At 40.0% G+C, this 20,175-nt stretch overlaps 2 protein-coding genes across 2 annotated transcripts in view; one reads left to right on the forward strand and one right to left on the reverse strand.

The window, feature by feature from the left end:
• On the forward strand, nucleotides 1-17,307 carry wdr21 (WD repeat domain 21). The gene is made up of 13 exons (XM_061901275.1): nucleotides 1-399; nucleotides 3,658-3,758; nucleotides 8,702-8,859; nucleotides 10,788-10,870; nucleotides 10,976-11,057; nucleotides 11,147-11,290; nucleotides 11,399-11,448; nucleotides 11,550-11,629; nucleotides 13,928-14,020; nucleotides 16,324-16,421; nucleotides 16,496-16,678; nucleotides 16,745-16,859; nucleotides 16,924-17,307. The coding sequence occupies exons 1-13, from the start codon at nucleotides 281-283 to the stop codon at nucleotides 17,151-17,153; spliced, it is 1,536 nt and encodes a 511-aa protein (XP_061757259.1). The 5' UTR covers nucleotides 1-280; the 3' UTR covers nucleotides 17,154-17,307.
• The window catches only part of zfyve1 (zinc finger, FYVE domain containing 1), a 14,626-nt gene continuing 11,620 nt past the window's right edge, over nucleotides 17,170-20,175 (reverse strand). Inside the window, exon 12 of the mRNA XM_061901274.1 lies at nucleotides 17,170-20,170. Coding sequence (XP_061757258.1) covers nucleotides 19,935-20,170 — 236 coding nt within the window. The 3' untranslated portion in view covers nucleotides 17,170-19,934. The remainder of the gene's footprint in view (nucleotides 20,171-20,175) is intronic.

Raw genomic sequence — 20,175 nt, forward strand, 5'->3', positions numbered from 1 at the left:
CCAATCACTATCATTGGAAGGCGGGACAACATGGCGGGCTCTAACTGCCAAGAAACTTGTTTTTATCCTAAATCTATACCATTTAATTCTACACAACTACACTAATGACATTTTTTTTAGCTCTGACGTGAACCTCATTGTTAACTCTATGAGCAACCTTTTAAAAATCTTAGTTTGAAGTTTTTGTGTAGCCTTAGTTTAGCAGTCTGAAGTTAGTGTGCATTGGCGACAACAACAACCCCAGCAACGTGGCTTCCGTTTACAAAGGACGCGAGCTGTGATGAAAAGGTGGAACTGGAGAGAAAGAGAAGGTCGGGGCCCGCAAAGAGGACAAGGAGACGGTCGGAACCGTGGACGGTACCAAGGAAAGCGGCGAAGACCTTCATGGGACGACCGGTGGTGCGTTTATGGACCTGTTTTTGTGCTAGGGCAGTGTTTCTCAAACTGTTAACCAAGTACCACCTTAGAAAAAAGTTAGCTCTCTAAGTACCACCATAGTGACCAACATTCAAATACATTACCGTAGTAGGCCTAAGCATTTATTCAAAACAAGGCAGCAGTTTTATTATATTTATTATTTTTGGCCACTTTAACACAGTTTGAACAGTAAAATTGTGTTTTATAGGAAAATAACACATTTTATATTAATCAATTGATTATTTGGTGTACCACAAACATCACAGTTTGAGAATCACTCTGCTAGAACATCTAATACATGTTGATCTGTGGAGCACTGACAGCAAGTTAAGTGAATATAGATTGTAAAAGTTTGGCCTCTATTCATAACAATGGGTATGGTAGAAAAAACTTAGCTCTCTAAGTACCACCATAATGACCAACATTCAAATACAGCACCGTAGTAGGCCTAAGAATTCACTCAAAACAAGGCGGCGGTTTTAGTATATCAAATATTTTTGACCACTGTAACACAGTTTGAACAGTAACATTGTGTGTGGATATAGGAAAATAACACATTTTATGTTAATCAATTGATTATTTGGTGTACCACAAAGATCACAGTTTGAGAATCACTGTGCTAAAACATTTCATACATGTTGATCTATGGAAAACTGACAGCATGTTAAATAAATATCAATTGTAAAAGTTTGGCATCTATTCATAACAATGGGTATGGTAGAAAAAACTTAGCTCTCTAAGTACCAACATAATGACCAACATTCAAATGCATTAGTGTAGTAGGCCTAAGGATTCATTCAAACAAGGCAGCGGTTTTAGTATATTTAATATTTTTGGCCACCGTAACACAGTTTGAACAGGAACATTGTGTTTGGATATAGGAAAATAACACATTTTATGTTAATCAATTGATTAATCGGTGTACCACAAATATCACAGTTTTAGAATAACTGTGTTCGAACATTTCACACATGTTGATCTATGGAGAACTGACAGCGAGTTAAGTAAATATCAATTGTAAAAGTTTGGCATCTATTCATAACAATGGGTATGGTAGAAAAAACTTAGCTCTCTAAGTACCACCATAATGACCAACATTCAAATACAGCAGCATAGTAGGCCTAAGCATTCACTCAAAACAAGGCAGCGGTTTTAGTATATTTAATCTTTTTGGCCACTGCAACACAGTTTGAACAGTAACATTGTGTTTGGATATAGGAAAATAACACATTTTATGTTAATCAATTAATTATCACAGTTTGAGAATCACTCTGCTGGAACATCTAATACATGTTGATCTATGGAGAACTGACAGCAAGTTAAGTGAATATAGAATGTTAAAGTTTGGCATGTATTCATAACAATGGGTATGTTAGAAAAAAGTTAGCTCTCTAAGTACCACCATAATGACCAACATTCAAATACAGCAGCGTAGTAGGCCTAAGCATTGACTCAAAACAAGGCAGCGGTTTTAGTATATTTAATATGTTTGGCCACTGTAACACAGTTTAACAGTAACATTGTGTTTGGATATAGGAAAATAACACATTTTATGTTAATCAATTGATTATTTGGTGTACCACAATGTTCACAGTTTGAGAATCACTGTGCTAGAACATTTCATACATTTTGATCTATGGAGAACTGACAGCAAGTTAAGTAAATATCAATTGTAAAAGTTTGGCATCTATTCATAACAATGGGTATGGTAGAAAAAACTTAGCTCTCTAAGTAACAACATAATGACCAACATTCAAATGCATTAGCATAGTAGGCCTAAGCATTCATTCAAACAAGGCAGCGGTTTTAGTATATTTAATATTTTTGGCCACTGCAACACAGTTTGAACAGGAACATTGTGTTTGGATATAGGAAAATAACACATTTTATGTTAATCAATTGATTAATGGGTGTACCACAAAGATCACAGTTTGAGAATCACTGTGCTAGAACATTTCATACATGTTGATCTATGGAGAACTGACAGCAAGTTAAGTATATCAGTTGTAACAGTTTGGCATCTATTCATAACAATGGGTATGGTAGAAAAAAGTTAGCTCTCTAAGTACCACCATAATGACCAACATTCAAATACAGCAGCGTAGTAGGCCTAAGCATTCACTCAAAACAAGGCAGCGGGTTTAGTATATTTAATATTTTTGGCCACTGTAACAGTTTGAACAGTAATATTGTGTTAGGATTTGGGAAAATAACACATTTTATGTTAATCAATTGATTATTTATATATAGCCTTTAAATAGACTCCCTTTTTAGACCAGTTGATCTGCCGTTTCTTTTCTTTTTCTCCTATGTCCCACTCTCCCTTGTGGAGGGGGTCCGGTCCGATCCGGTGGCCATGTACTGCTTGCCTGTGTATCGGCTGGGGACATCTCTGTGCTGCTGATCCGCCTCCGCTTGGGATGGTTTTCTGCTGACTCCGCTGTGAAAGGGACTCTGGCTGCTGTGTTAGATCCGCTTTGGACTGGACTCTCGCGGCTGTGTTGGATCCATTATGGATTGAACTTTCACAGTATCATGTTAGACCCGCTTGACATCCATTGCTTTCGTCCTCTCCAAGGTTCTCATAGTCATCATTGTCACCAACGTCCCACTGGGTCATCATTGTCACCGACGTCCCACTGGGTGGGAGTTTTCCTTGCCCTTATGTGGGCCTACCGAGGATGTCGTAGTGGTTTGTGTTGTGGTTTGTGCAGCCCTTTGAGACACTAGTGATTTAGGGCTATATAAGTAAACATTGATTGATTGATTGATGATATTTGGTGTACCACAAAGATCACAGTTTGAGAATCACTGTGCTAGAACACTTCATACATGTTAAACTATGGAAAACTGACAGCAAGTTAAGTAAATATCAATTGTAAAAGTTTGGCATATATTCATAACAATGGGTATGGTAGAAAAAACTTAGCTCTCTAAGTACCAACATAATGACCAACAATCAAATACAGTAGTGTAGTAGGCCAAAGCATTCACTCAAAACAAGGCAGCGGTTTTAGTATATTTAATATTTTTGGCCACTGCAACACAGTTTGAACAGGAATATTGTGTTTGGATATAGAAAAATAACACATTTTATGTTAATCAATTGATTAATTGGTGTACCACAAAGATCGCAGTTTGAGAATCACTGTGCTAGAACATTGCAAACATGTTGATCTGTGGAGCACTGACAGCAAGTTATGTAAATATCAAATGTAAAAGTTTGACTGCTATTCACAGGAATGGGTATGGTGATGGAGGTCGATCTTTCAGAAAATCTCAGACTACATCTGACGACCAAGCTAGCTCGTCTTCCTCCTCGAGCAGCAGTGCAGCACCTGGTAAGTGAATTAAAGTCAATCTTACTTGTGTAACTACCTATATCTCACTTCAGTGTATTATCAATCAATCAAAGTTTTATTTATATGGCCCTTAATCACAAGTGTCTCAAAGGGTTGCACAAGCCACAATGACATCCTCGGCTCAGATCCCCCATCAGGGCAAGAAAAAACTCAACCCAAGCCCACCCTAAGCGACCAGTGCAATGGACGTCGAGTGGATCTAGTTAGTGTGAATGCTAGTCCGCGTTGGGGCCAGCAGGCGATCATCTTGAATGGAGACAAGTCAGCAGTGCAGAGACGTCCCCAACTGACGCACAGACCCCGGGTCCCAACTTTGAGCTGCTAGGGAATCATTGATTGATTGATTGATTGATAATTTTATTAGTAGGTTGCACAGTACAGTGCATATTCCGTACAATTTACTACTAAATGGTAACACCCGGAAAGTTTTTCAGCTTTTTTAAGTCGGGGTCCACGTTAATCAATTCATGGTATCATCTGTGGTCACCAAATAACTTCTCCACACAGGAGAGGGGGGCAGAGTAGAAAAGAGATGGCAGATCAACTGGTCTAAAAGGGGTGTCTATTTTAAGGCTAGCGTATACAAATTAGTTTTTAGATCAGACTTAAATGCTTCTGGTGAGGTAGCATCTCTTAACTGTTACTGGTAGGGCAGTCCAGAGTACAAACGCTCTATATCCTGCAGACTTTTTTTGGGCTCTGGGAATCACTAATAAGCAGTAGTTCTTTGAACTCAGATTTCATGCCAGGACATATGGTACAATACAATTAGCAAGATAGGATGGAGCTACACCATTTAGTATTTTATACATAAGTAGTAAAACCTTAAAGTTGCATCTTAAGTGCACAGGAAGCCAGTGCAGGTGAGTCAGTGTAGGTGCAAATAGATCAAACTTTTTTGTTCTTGTCAAAGTCTAGCAGCTGCATTTTGTACCAACTGTAATCTTTTAATGCTAGACGTAGGGAGGCCCGAATTAAACATAATTTAAAAAAGAATCCTATCCTCAGCTATGGTTGTGAGCTTTGGGTTATAACTGAAAGGACAGGATCATGGGTACAAGCGACCAAAGTGAGTTTCCTCCGTCGGATGGCAAGGCTCTCCTTTAGAGATGATAGGTTGAGAAGCTCTGTCATTCGGGAGTGTAAAGTTGCTGCTCCTCTTCATCCAGAGGAGCCAGATGAGTTGTTTGAGGCATCTGATCAGGATGGCCCCCAGATGCCTACCCTGGGTGGTGTTTAGGGCACGTCCGACCAGTAGGAGGCCTCGGAGTGGATCCAGGACACGTCGGGGAGACTATGTCACTCAGTCTACCTGGGAACACCTCGGGATTCCCTGGAAGGAGCTGGACAAAGTAGCTGGGGAGAGGGGAGTCTGAGCTTATCTGCTTAGACTACTACCCCACAGATTCACATACACACACATATAAGCCACTCTGATGTACACAATTACAAACCCCGTTTCCATGAGTTGGGAAATTGTGTTGGATGTAAATATAAACGGAATACAATGATTTGCAAATCCTTTTCAATCCATATTCAATTAAATGCACTACTAAGACAACATACAGTGGGGAAAAAAATTATTTAGTCAGCCACCGATTGTGCAAGTTCTTCCACTTAAAATGATGACAGAGGTCTGTAATTTTCATCATAGGTACACTTCAAACTGTGAGAGACCGAATGTGAAAGAAAAAAAATCCAGGAATTCACATTGTAGGAATTTTAAAGAATTTATTTGTAAATTATGGTGGAAAATAAGTATTTGGTCACTTCAAACAAGGAAGATCTCTGGCTCTCACAGACCTGTAACTTCTTCTTTAAGAAGCTCTTCTGTCCTCCACTCGTTACCTGTATTAATGGAACCTGTTTGAACTCGTTAGCTGTATAAAAGACACCTGTCCACAGCCTCAAACTGTCAGACTCCAAACTCCACTAAGGCCAAGACCAAAGAGCTGTCGAAGGACACCAGGAAAAAAATTGTAGACCTGCACCAGACTGGGAAGAGTGAATCTACAATAGGCAAGCAGCTTGGTGTGAAAAAAATCAACTGTTGGAGCAATCATCAGAAAATGGAAGACATACAAGACCACTGATAATCTCCCTCGATCTGGGGCTCCACGCAAGATCTCATCCCGTGGGGTCAAAATGATCATGAGAACGGTGTGCAAAAATCCCAGAACCACACGGGTGGACCTGGTGAATGACCTGCAGAGAGCTGGGACCAATGTAACAAAGGTTACCATCAGTAACATACTACGCCGACAGGGAATCAAATCCAGCAGTGCCAGACGTGTCCCCCTGCTTAAGCCAGTGCATGTCCAGGCCCGTCTGAAGTTTGCCAGAGAGCACATGGATGATACAGCAGAGGATTGGGAGAATGTCATGTGGTCAGATGAAACCAAAATAGAACTTTTTGGTATAAACTCAACTCGTCGTGTTTGGAGGAAGAAGAATACTGAGTTGCACCCCAAGAACACCATACCTACTGTGAAGCATGGGGGTGGAAACATCATGCTTTGGGGCTGTTTTTTTGCTAAGGGGACAGGACGACTGATCCGTGTTAAGGAAAGAATGAATGGGGCCATGTATCGTGAGATTCTGAGCCAAAACCTACTTCCATCAGTGAGAGCTTTGAAGATAAAACGTGGCTGGGTCTTCCAGCATGACAGTGATCCCAAACACACCGCCTGGGCAACGAAGGAGTGGCTCCATAAGAAGCATTTGAAAGTCCTGGAGTGGCCTAGCCAGCCTCCAGACCTCAACCACACAGAAAATCTGTGGAGGGAGTTGAAAGTCTGTGTTGCTTGCGACAGCCCCAAAACATCACTGCTCTCGAGAAGATCTGCATAGAAAGGAATGGGCCAAAATACCAGCTACTGTGTGTGAAAACCTGGTAAAGACCTATAGTGATTGTTTGACCTCTGTTATTGGCAACAAAGGTTATATTACAAAGTATTGAGTTGAATTTTTGTTATTGACCAAATACTTATTTTCCAACATAATTTACAAATTAATTCTTTAAAATTACTACAATGTGAATTCCTGGATTTTTTTTTCACATTCTGTCTCACAGTTGAAGTGTACCTATGATGAAAATTACAGACCTCTGTCATCATTTTAAGGGGGAGAACTTGCACAACCGGTGGCTGACTTAATACTTTTTTGCCCCACTGTATTTGATGTTCAAACTCATAAACTTTATTTTTTTTTGCAAATAATAATTAACTTAGAATTTCATGACTGCAACACGTGCCAAAGTAGTTGGGAAAGAGCATGTTCACCACTGTGTTACATCACATTTTCTTTTAACAACACTCAATAAACGTTTGGGAACTGAGGAAACAAATTTTTGAAGCTTTGAAAGTGGAATTCTTTACCATTCTTGCCTGATGTGCAGCTTAAGTTGTTCAACAGTCTGGGGTCTTGTTGTCGTATTTTACGCTTCATAATGCGCCACACATTTTCGATGGGAGACATGTCTGGACTGCAGGCGGGCCAGGAAAGTACCCGCACTCTTTTACTACAAAGCTAGGCTGTTGTAACACGTGGCTTGGCATTGTTTTGCTGAAATAAGCAGGGGCGTCCTTAATAACGTTGCTTGGATGACATATGTTGCTCCAAAACCTGTATGGACCATTCAGCATTAATGGTGCCTTCACAAATGTGCAAGTTACCCATGCCTTGGGCACTAACACACCCCATTCCATCACAGATGCTGGCTTTTGAACTTTGCGCCTATAACATTTCGGATGGTTATTTTCCTCTTTGTTCCGGAGGACACCACGTCCACAGTTTCCAAATATAATTTGAAATGTGGACTCGTCAGACCACAGAACACTTTTACACTTTGCATCAGTCCGTCTTAGATGAGCTCGGGCCCAGCGAAGCCGGTGGCGTTCCTGGGTGTTGTTGATAAATGGCTTTCGCTTTGCATAGTATAATTTTAACTTGCACTTACAGATGTAGCGACCAACTGTAGTTACTGACAGTGGTTTTATTAAGTGTTCCTGAGCCCATGTGGTGATATCCTTTACACACTGATGTCGGTTTTTGATGCAGTACCACCTGAGGGACCAAAGGTCTGTAATATCATCGCTTACGTGCAGTGATTGTGTCCCGATTCTCTGAACCTTTTGAAGATTTTACGGACCGCAGATGGTAAAATCCATAAATTCCTTGCAATAGCTCGTTGAGAAATGTTGTTCTAATACTGTTCGACAATTTGTTTACAAATTGGTGACCGTCGCCCCATCCTTGTTTGTAAATTACTTAGCATTTCGTGGAAGCTGCTTTTATACCCAATCATGTCACCCACCTGTTCCCAATTATCCTGCACACCTATGGGATGTTCCAAATAAGTGTTTGGTGAGCATTCCTCAACTTTATCAGTATTTATTGTCACTTTTTCCAACTTCTTTGTCACGTGTTGCTGGCATCAAATTCTAAAGTTAATGATTATTTGCAAAAAAAAAATGTTTATCAGTTTTAACATCAAATATGTTGTTTTTGTAGCATATTCAACTGAATATGGGTTGAAAATGATTTGCAAATCATAGTATTCTGTTTATATTTACATCTAACACAATTTTCCAACTCATATGGAAACGGGGTTTGTAAATAGCTTAATTGCTCAGACAGCCATCTGTTTATACAAGTTTTGATTGGGGTACGACGTAAATATGTCCTGTATTCATGTTAACATTTAGGGACTAGCGCACCAGTTGTCTAGTAGCTATCAGTTAGCAATTAGTGGCTCTAACTTTGTTCTCCATGAACTGAGCAGTATCGCAAGTCCATGAGTTTTTGGAATTGTGGTTATCAATCACAGTTTCACAATATTTTTAATTTGAAATGTTAATCCTAACCATTGGGAGTTTTACCGTGGGTTATTGTTAATGCCAGTAATCGTTACATCCCAACAGAACTACCAGGTTTCTACTTTGACCCGGAGAAGAACCGATACTTCCGCTTGCTGCCAGGACACAACAACTGCAACCCTTTGACCCGCGAGCATCTCCAGGAGAAGGAGCGAGAGAAGGAGAGAAACAGGATGCTGGTGGAGGATGGCAAGAGCAGAAAAGTACTACTTTACCTACATAGACAGACATTCATCAGTCTCTCCAAGATTTTGAAGGCTTTTTTTTGCGATTGTTGTGGTCTAAAATGCTTGAATACGTGGCAGCTTTCTTAAAAAGCAAATGTTCTCATGTTTTGAGGCTTTTTTTCCCCCAATAACATTGACAACTTGTGATTTTGTGAGGACTGGGTGGGTGATCTCGGTACACTGTTGATTAGGTAGACAATAAGGTTGTCAAATGTACTACTTCGGCAGAAAGTCAATACCAATATCAAATTTTTTTCAGCATCGCCAGTATCGGTTACTGTACACTTTCCTCGGTGTATGAGCACTGAGTCAGCGCATTTTGTCTTTAGAAAAATTATCCAGTGTTTCCATGTATTTGTATGTGGAAGTCTGTCACAAATGCGGATTTTCAACTTTTAGTTTGCGCTCGCTCATAAACAAATTGTTATAGAAGAGTGTCATTGTAGCATAACTAAGTGTGGCGTAACTTGGCCTTTACAACACACCTCATACACTCCTAGTTTGCCAGAGAATAAGACGTAGCAGAAATGATCTGTGATGCACTTTAGCCCCTAGAGGTATATATTAAAAAATAAGGAGAGGTATTTCTTGTGTCTTGCATGTATTCACTAATCAGATAGAAGTGGTCACAAAAGTGTTCTCTGCGTGAGTGAGAGCGGAGACCTACCAGGGAGTGTGCATCACTGCAGTAGCCAGAAAACCTCCAAAACATGAAGCCAACCTTTCTCACTTCTATAAGTGCTAAAAAAACGGCTTAGAGACACTCTTATGTCATTTGGCAACGCTTTGAACACCGCTGATTTACTTTTTTTACCATGAAGGCATAGTTTGGCCTGGGGGACATTTGCGTAATGCAGCTCTTTTTTTATTGCACACTGTAGAAATAAACAACACAAATGTATTAATAGAGCAAACATGCATAATGTGATGAAAAAAGGCTGAAATGTTGACACTAATAGGGAATAAAAACAAAGATGTATCTTTAATTAAACAGTTTAGCATTTTTTATCAGCCTATTTAACTACAAATAACATGTCACGCTACTACCATAATGACAGAATAATTAAAACAAATATTGGTTTATATACTGTACATGAAGAATCCACATCACTGCTGTTCGTTTTTCTTTTTAAATGTAAAATAGTTGACTATTGCGTGGCGCAGTGAGAGAGTGGCCGTGCGCAACCCGAGGGTCCCTGGTTCAATCCCCACCTATTACCAACCTAGTCACGTCCGTTGTGTCCTGAGCAAGACACTTCACCCTTGCTCCTGATGAGTGCTGGTTAGCGCCTTGCATGGCAGCTCCCCCCATCAGTGTGTGAATGTGTGTGTGAATGGGTAAATGTGGAAGTAGTGTCGAAGCGCTTTGAGTACCTTGAAGGTAGAAAAGCGCTATACAAGTATAACCCATTTATCATTTATATGCATTTAACACTATTAATTATTTTTATTTACTGGGAGTTTCTAGAACACCACATTAAAAAAACAAAAAAAACAGCATTGTTACTTCCTGGCAGCTGGTAGTTCAATTTAAAATATGAAAGAAAATGTTGAAACAAAGTGGTCTCAATTACTTGACAATTTAAAAAAAATTTCAACAAAGTAGTAAATATAAAAGTACATAGTTTCAATTTGTTTGTTTTATCGTGGTATCGAATAAGTATCGAGAATCGTGGAAATTCATAGATATAGTATCGACTATTGAAATTCTGGTATGGTTGCCAATAGACAGTTGATGTGCGCATTTAAGTGAAGCTCTGGGACAAAGGAGATTGGCGTAAACGAGAATAATGAATTCAAATTTGTGGGGAAGTTGCGGAACTTACATGAGTTGGCGCCATTGCAAAATCCTGGAGGGTCTGACTAAAATGTGAGCAAATGAACTGAGTGTTATCTCTTCATAGAAAGCCCCCAGAGCAGGACTGAACACTTTGTTGCTGCTACAGAAACAACGTCTTGGCCTTCTATCTGACATGTCCTACTGCAGGTACTGCAGACAAATGTGTTGCTAATGAAGTCTCCCATAAGTCATTAATTAACTACCCACGATGAGCATTGCCAAAGTGTTACTGTGGCTCCTGTGCATTTGCAGACTGGTCCATGAGGGGAAAATAAGTGCCATGAGACGCCACAGACTGCAGACGCAGGTCTCGAACAACTTCCGACATATCATGGTCAATGATTGCGCCAAAGCAAATTTTTCAGACTGTAAGTGCAGTAAAGCAACCATTTTGAAGTATTGTTGGACTTGTTGCTTCCTCAGGCAGACTCTGCCTGCGAGCAAGTGTTGACAGTCAACGACTTGTCTCACGGCGGCTGCAGCTACGGCTTCATGAGCTTCAGCAGCAGCAGACGTGGGTCCTTGAGGGTGGAAACATGTGACAACCTTTATGTGACCAATGAAAAGGCATTTTGCAATCCAATCATGCACAATCTATTGAAATAAAAAATCAGCTTGTAGATTTACAGGAGATGTCATTGTAATTGTTGTCAATTCATCTTTATTCTCTTCCAGTTGAATTGCCTCTGCTGGGCCTCTGTCAACTACCCAAACTCTCATTTGTTGTATCCTTCAGATGTTGTGTAACTTGTGTACTTTTTGATTTTCATCTTTCTTGCTTCCTACAAGCAGTTTGTTTATAGTATGCCCCTTGACCTACTGTCAGGCTTTGTCTGGTGGGGGCGGCGGACACACCCGGCTGTGTTACTCTACTCCCGGCTTCACTCTTTAGCAACTTCAGCCCAGGTTACATCACTTTTTTCATCCCCATATTTTCTCTCACATAAACACTATATTGCCAAAAGTATTTGTCCACCTGCCTTGACTCACATATGAACTTTTAAGTGCCATCCCATTCCTAACCCATAGGGTTCAATATGATGTTGGTCCACCTTTTGCAGCTATTACAGCTTCAACTCTTATGGGAAGGCTAACCACAAGGTTGCGGAGTGTGTTTATAGGACCATTCGAGAAGGCCTGTGTCTCAGTCTCCGTTTTAATTATTCCCAAAGGTTTTTTATTGGGTTCAGGTCATGACTCTGTGTAGGCCAGTCAAGTTCATCCACACCAGACTCTGTCATCCATGTCGTTATGGACCTTGGTTTTTACACTGGTGCACAGACATGTTGGAAGAGGAAGGGGCCCGCTCCAAACTGTTCCTACAAGGTTTGGAGCATGAAATTGTCCAAAATGTATCCTCGGGCATTCAAAGTTCCATTCACTAAGGGGAACCAAGGGGCCAAGTCCAACTCCTCAAAAACAACCCCACACCATAATTCCTCCTCCACCAAATTTCACACCCGGCACAATGCAATCTGAAATGTACCGTTCTCCTGCCAACCTCCAAACCCAGACTCGTCCATCAGATTGCCAAATGTAAAAGCATGATTCATCACTCCAGAGAATGTGTATCCAGTGCTCTAGAGTTCAGTGGCAACGTGCTTTACACCACTGCATCCAACGCTTTGCATTGGCCTTGGTGATGTATGGCTTAGATGCAGCTGATGGCCATGGAAAACCATTCCATGAAGCTCTCTGCGTACTGTATGTGGGCTAATTGGAAGGTCACATGAAGTTTGGAGCTTTGTAGCAACTGACTGTGCAGAAAGTCTTTGCACGATGCGCTTCAGCATCCGCTGACCCCTCTATGTCTGTTTACTTGGTCCACCTCTACGGGCTGAGTTGCTGTTATTCCCAAACTCTTCCATTTTCTTATAATAAAGCCGACAGTTTACTTTGAATATTTAGGAGTGAGGACATTTCACGACTGGATTTGTTGCACAGGTGGGATCCTATGACAGTTCAACGCTGGAAATCACTGAGTGCCTGAGAGCGGACCATTCTTTTACAAATGTTTGTAGAAACAGTCTCCATGTTTAAGTGCTTATTTTTTTACATCTGTGGCCAGGCCAAGTGTTTAGGACACCTGATTCTGATCATTTGGATGGGTGGCTAAATACTTTTGGCAATATACTGTAGTGTATGTTGTAACAACTGCGCTCTAAATTTCTTTATTTTTTATTTTTTTGCTGTGTTCAGCAACACAAAAACGTCAGAATATCAGAAAGAGCTGTCAGTAGGATGTAGTTCCAAAAGTGATCATAAAATGCTGGGATGTCCTAATACGTTTACCCTTCCTATATGATACTGAAGCTTTGAATGAAATATTGGTCAATACCGATATTATTCCCATACGATATTAGCAGGAATCATATATACTTTTATTATTTCGTAGTGTGGAATGTTAGAAAAGGTCTGATCAAGTAAATTTAGTAAAACAAAGGATAATGGATGGTATAAAAACACTAAACGATGGAATGGACATGTGCTGTCTTTACATTTAAATGGATTGGTCATTTTTTGGGGGCGACACATATTGGTCACAATAATTCATGGAGTTAAACTCATGAGGCAGTAAATTTAATGATGCATACACTTTTGTGACTAGATGCTTTCTAATATGTTTCTACCTTGGAGACTTTGTACAGTATGTATAAGTAATATGCAACTATAATTATTTAATACTCGTTTATATTGACAAATGTGCTGTTTTAGACTACATTATTGTTCAGTTATGCGCTTAGATAATGTATAACATCTACCTCCTAGTAGCCTATTGCCTGCCACAATAAAAGAAAAGACCAACCTCGTGTGCTTAGTGGAGGACATTTAGATGCCAACTGGCTGTCCAGCTTTGCACAAGTAAACACGTTGCAGGACTGCTTGAATCGGAGATTATATCACTCATATTACATGCAAACACATATAATCCCATACTTGATTTTTTTTTTTGATGATATTGGACTAATAAATTATATCAATATCGGCTCAGGACAGCCCTGCGATGAGGTAGCGACTTAACCAGGCTTTACCCCGCCTTCCGCCCAATAGTACCTCAGATAGGCACCAGCGCCCCCCGCGACCACAAAGGGAATAAGCGGTAGAAAATGGACGGATGGATAGGCTCAGGACACCCCAGATAATTTGTCTTGGCTCTTATTATAGTGCAGGTGTCCTTGAAAAATTGTCCCTTTTCTTCTGCAGATCAACCAGGGATGTTGTGCAGCTTTAAGATGTCTACAGCCTGGTCTTGTGCTTGGTGTTTACATCCACAGTTTGACAAGATGTTCAGTACAGGTCAGTGTAATCTGTTATTAGAGGTTTCATATTGTACAACAATGTAAAATATCTGTTAACCATTTTAACTAAGTATCAGAGGTGTAGCAATAGCGTATTTAAAATGTCTTAACCAGACTCTGACATTGATGCTGGAATGTAGACAGTTTAAAAGGGCTTGTCATAAGCCCTACTGGCAACACGCTGATTTGTGTGTCTGTAGCTTTAAAGCTAATTAGCTATGTCAACTGTAGTTGCTGCCTTCTCATGTTGTTTTATTCTAACTAACCTTTCTTTTTCTTAACATGGTAAGTGAATATGTTTACTTTTGTAGTTAATTCCCATTATTTCTGCACAATAACTCAGATATTAAGACTGGGGACCAGACCATATGAAGTGATTTTTTGATATTCCAGAACATGTTTTGCTTTAATCATTATTGACGTATTTTTTGCCAATTTATGATGTATATATTTTTAAGAAATTTCCAGTTCGTATTTCTTTCTAATTTTCTCTATTACACCCAAAATTTGGTTTATTTTACTTTTTCAATGACAACTTTGTCTATTTGTATTTGTGTTTGACTTGTTCTTCTACTGTCACGGAATTGCAATATTTTAATTTTACTGTGATTCAAGAATAGTCTGTTTTTGTCACACCATGTCTTCAATTTGTTGATTTCTTCTGTTATTATTTGTATTAGCTTCTGTGTGTTGTCTCATGAACAAAACGCAGAGGTTATGTCATGTGTTTACCTCGCACATGACCCTGTAATCGGTGGCTGTTCAGTGTTGTTTGCGAACCTTCACTTCTCATAGTTGTCTTCCTTCCGAGTTGAGGGGAAAGTGATGTAAAAGCTTTCCACAGTTCTCACGGGTGGAGCAGCCCCATACTGCACAACAGGGCATCCTTACATGTTGAAAAACTGACAGGAAGCGCCACAAACATACTGTAGGTTCAGCTCAAAGTTGGTCGCAGTCTGGTCTTGTGAGTCTGTAGTCACTGAAGATCCGTTTGACCAATAATTGAAGAGATCGCCGGAAACTTTATTCACAACTCTGTATGAAACAAACAGAAAATGTCTGAAGCTGAAGTCATACAGACGTTTGTTAAATGCAAAAATTAGGACTAAAGTCGTAAAGCTATATTTTAATTTGCACTTTGATTTCATTGACAGTTTATTAAGAAAAATATTCATTATTAATTTACTTTATTTATTTTGGCACAAGATAATAGTATGTAAATGTATTTTTCATCAGTTATTTATGAGTCTGTATTGTGTATATTTGCTTAGTACTTATAACCAAAGCCTGACCTAAGCCTAAGGTTTATGTGTTAAATAGATACTAATATTTGTGATTTACACAAGGTTTCATATCAACATTATCAATACAACATTTTAAACTGTAGTTAGAATAAAAGATTAAATTAAGAGTAAGTTAACTAATCGTGTTAATATTTGAGTGGGCCCTGGGCCCCTCTGTAGTGGAAGTTTAGACCCGCTCGACATCCATTGCTTTCGGTTCCCCTCCAAGGTTTCTCAGTCATCATTGTCACTGGGTGTGAGTTTTCCTTGCCCTTATGTGGGCTCTACCCAGGATGTCGTTGTGGTTTGTGTAGCCCTTTGAGACACTAGTGATTTAGGGCTATATAAATAATCATTGATTGATTGAAGTTTGTCCTCAAGTTCAAAAGAACCCCTTGAGGGTGCGACAGGAACACAAATATTTTAAACCCTAGCATAGCTGTGTTAACTACATGCTGACTTTACATTTTACCAGCAACATCAAGTTTTAGCCTATTTGATGAAGAAAAACAGAGCTCCAGGCTGCATTTGAAGCAGACGTTTTCTTCATGATGTCGTTTGAGAGCCTTTCACAGAAGAGGCGCAGACAAGTGAAGAAGATAATGGATTTTTCTCACGTTTGGTGCTCATAAACTGACTCTAAAGGAGGACTGTCCAAAATGTGGCACAGGGGCCATTTGCGGCTCACAGCAAATTGTTTAATGGCTCCCGGCACATTCTAAAATTATTACTAAAATACAGACTTTAGAAAGCTGAATAAAGGAGGAAACCTGTGTAATGTTGAAATAAAACAATGTTGACAAGCACATTTTTACTTTGAAAATAATTTATATATTTTACTGGTTTCAAAAGAAAACAAAAATCAAAAGGGCATTGCATTCTAATTTTTCAGTTTGAGGCGCTCCGTAAAAAAAAGTTTGGACCTGCTTGAGAGTCATGTTACTGTATTATTAAAAGTACATTTTGCATAGTAGTTAACTTTTAAAAGTGTCCGTGTGTGTTGACATATTTCACACAGGTCTGTCTCATAAGGTGATCGTGCAACATGCCGTCACGGGACAAAAACAAACACTCAGCGTTGGAAGCGACGTCCTGGCTCAGCAATTTTGTGCTCAAGTGAGTCAAAAACATTTATTAGGTTGTTATTCGAACTATCTGGTGACAGGCAACTCTTTACTGACTTTGTACAGACTCCCATGCTGTTCAACGGCTGCCGATCAGGCGAGATTTTCGGCACAGACCTGCGACAGCTTGGCAGACACAACGACCACAGAGACGCAAAGACCACAAGCTTCAAACAGGAGTCGGCTATCACGTGTGTGCGTGTGTTGCAGGATGAGAACTACCTGGTTGCTGCAGACATGTCGGGCCAGGTCAGAAATAATGACTTTTAAGACGGGACCATGAGAGACTAGGAACTGATTTAGCAATGTTTGCAGATTAAGTTGTGGGACGTACGAGTCTCAAAGCCAGTGCAGGAGTACAGGGGCCACTACAACGAGCACACCCGCCTCCCCGTCCACATCAGCGAGCCAGAGGGGCTTCTCTTGGCAGGTAGGAGAACTAATCTATCTGAGAAGTGCCAAATTGTTTATCATGAGGCCTCTTCTTGTCTCAGTGGGCCAAGACTGCCACACCAGGTTGTGGAGCCTGAGGGATGGCCAGCTGCTGAGGACAATCCCGTCGCCCCACCCGGCTGCGAACGACGGCCTCCCTAGCGTCGTCTACTCCTCCAACATCGGCGGTCACAGGGGCCTCACCGGCCTGCTGATGGCCGTCAAGCAGGACATCTTCTACTTTCCTTACAGTGCAGACTGCCATGAAAGTGGAGAGATGCTGGACATTTAGAAGACAGGACACTTCATTAGGTACAATGGCTTTATAGAAAAAAAATGCAAAATTCTGATAATTCCATCTTCATATTGTGGTTCATACTGAAAGCTAATCCTAGCTACATCTCTATCAAGGTGACTTGAAAGTGTTAATAAAAAAAATAACAGTTTGCAGTTATTTCATGAGTGACTTAAAGCACATTGCAACTGGCTCAGCAACAAAAGCATCTTGTCTTAAAATCCAAACACAAAAAATATCAAACTACTCCTTGAGATTGTGTCCTTGGCATATATACAGTGGGGCAAAAAAGTATTTAGTCAGCGACCGATTGTGCAAGTTCTCCCACTTAAAATGATGACAGAGGTCTGTAATTTTCATCATATGTACACTTCAACTATGAGAGACGGAATGTGAAGGAAAAAAATCCAGGAATTCACATTGTAGGAATTTTAAATAATTTATAAATTATGGTGGAAAATAAGTATTTGGTCAACCATTCAAGGCTCTCACTGAAGGAAGGAGGTTTTGGCTCAAAATCTCACGATACATGGCCCCATTCATTCTTTCCTCAACACGGATCAATCGTCCTGTCCCCTTAGCAGAAAAACAGCCCCAAAGCATGATGTTTCCACCCCCATGCATCACGGTAGTTATGGTGTTCTTGGGATGCAACTCAGTATTCTTCTTCCTCCAAACACGTTTGTCTGACCAGATGACATTCTCCCAATCCTCTGCTTTATCATCCATGTATCCATTTTGGTATAAACTCAACTTGTCGTGTTTGGAGGAAGAAGAATACTGAGTTGCATCCCAAAAACACCATACCTACTGTGAAGCATGGGGGTGGAAACATCATGCTTTGGGGCTGTTTTTCTGCTAAGGGAGCGGGACGATTGATCCATGTCATGGAAAGAATGACTTGGACCATGTATCGTGAGATTTTGAGCCGAAACCTCCTTCCATCAGTGAGAGCTTTGAATGGTTGACCAAATACTAATTTTCTGCCATAATTTTACAAATTCCTACAATGTGAATTCCTGGATTTTTTTCCCAAATTCTGTCTCTCACAGTTGAAGTGTACTTATGATGAAAATTACAGACCTCTGTCATCATTTTAAGTGGGAGAACTTGCAGTCGGTGGCTGACTAAATACGTTTTTGCCCCACTGTACTTTATCAATAATAATAAAAAGTATTGCTTTTGTTAGCATCTTTTAAGATTCAAGTCCTCAGCTCTCATAATGCCTTGATTGAACTTCAAAATGAGCTAAAAAAAAAATAAACGCAAAGCCGGTTTTGAGGTTCCAGCCTCAAAGATGGCTTCAAGTTATCATATTGCTAAAGTCACACTGCAGAAAGTAAAAAAACGACATTTTGTAAATAAAACAAGTGAAACAATCTTTCCAAAGCTCTTCTATTATTAGCCACCTGTTTTGAATGCACTAACTACAAAGGCTTGTAGCGTTATTGTAGTGTTATCTGTAATCGTGTGTGTGTGTGTGTGTGTGTGTGTGTGTGTGTGCATATATATGTATACATATATATATATATATCAATCAATCAATGTTTACTTATATAGCCCTAAATCACTAGTGTCTCAAAGGGCTGCACAAACCACTACGACATCCTCGGTAGGCCCACATAAGGGCATATACGTATGTATCTATATATGATGTATATATATACACATTATATATATATATATATGTGTGTGTATATATATATACATATATAGATATGTATATATACATACACATGTATGTATATATAGGTATGTTTATATGCATATATATATATATATGTATGTATATGTATGTCGGAATGCATCTGTTAAGTACAACAATGTTCTGATTCTTAAGTTAAAAAAAAAAGGCAGAGAAGCAAAAGCTCATGGAGCAAATTGGTTAAAATTAAAATGTTTTTTTTTCCAAATACATGTGCAAAACTGAAGACATTATTGTTGCAATGCTCTAGTCACTGTAGTGTGCAAGGTTGTGTCTCTACTCCTGTTTGTGTTGATAGGTGAGCCGACTTCTTGTCCCCAGCAAACCCTCCTCCCAACAATAAAACTAAGTAGGGATTGTCCACAACTTGGTTATATCGCTTGTTCTCTCCTTTTCATAGACCTTGTCCACACTGCAGGTAAATTTTTTTGCCATATGTGACCTGTATCTAATTTTTTCCATGTCAATGTGAACAATGCAATTCTAAATGTTGTCAAATCTGACACAGACAGTTATCTTTCTGATACAACTGCAGTTTGAACGATCAAGTCGTGTTCATCAAACCTAGCAACGAACGTTGTACATCATTATTTGGTAAAATGCTAAAAGAAATAGTGTGATGACCACCAAATGGTGAAAATGTTGTAGAACTCATACCAACATCAATCCATTGCTCCTCCACACGCTCCTCGATACACATATTGAAGAAAATGCCCACAAACTGCAAGAGGCAAAATTAATCTCATGCAAAACATAATTTGGTTAAAAAAATTTTGCAGAAAATCCTTGAAATTGCCACAAATGTGCCAGGAGTGAAACGTACTGGAATTGGAGCCAAGTTTACTTCAGTGAACACACTGCGTTGTGTGTGATGTCATTACATGTGTGTCACTTCAGGGACACATTTTGTTGACATTACAAAACACTTTATGACTACATAAAAAGATGGGATTTAACAAAACATCCGAATTAAGAGTTTACCCTGCAGTGTGAACGTAGCCTTTAGTCATCAACTGATCGACTGCAAGTACAAAATGGAAATGCCACCAAAATGTCCTATTTTGATGCTCCTGTTAGAGTTCTCCAGTCTTCTGGCTGCAAACGCTGCACACCCTCACGGGGTGATCCCACCCCCTGGAGGGCACTGTGCGCCGCTCCTGCGAGCAGTCCTCGCACACGCCTTGACCGCAGGCGCGGCAGTGGTGGATGGAGAGGCGAGAGGCGGAGAACTCCCTCTGGCAGCTGCAGCAGCAGTGAATGTCCTGATCTGGGACCCAGTAGGCGGGGCGAGCAGCATCCTTCACCAAGCCTGAC

Source organism: Nerophis ophidion, linkage group LG05, assembly GCF_033978795.1.
Source record: "Nerophis ophidion isolate RoL-2023_Sa linkage group LG05, RoL_Noph_v1.0, whole genome shotgun sequence".
NCBI lineage: Eukaryota > Metazoa > Chordata > Actinopteri > Syngnathiformes > Syngnathidae > Nerophis > Nerophis ophidion.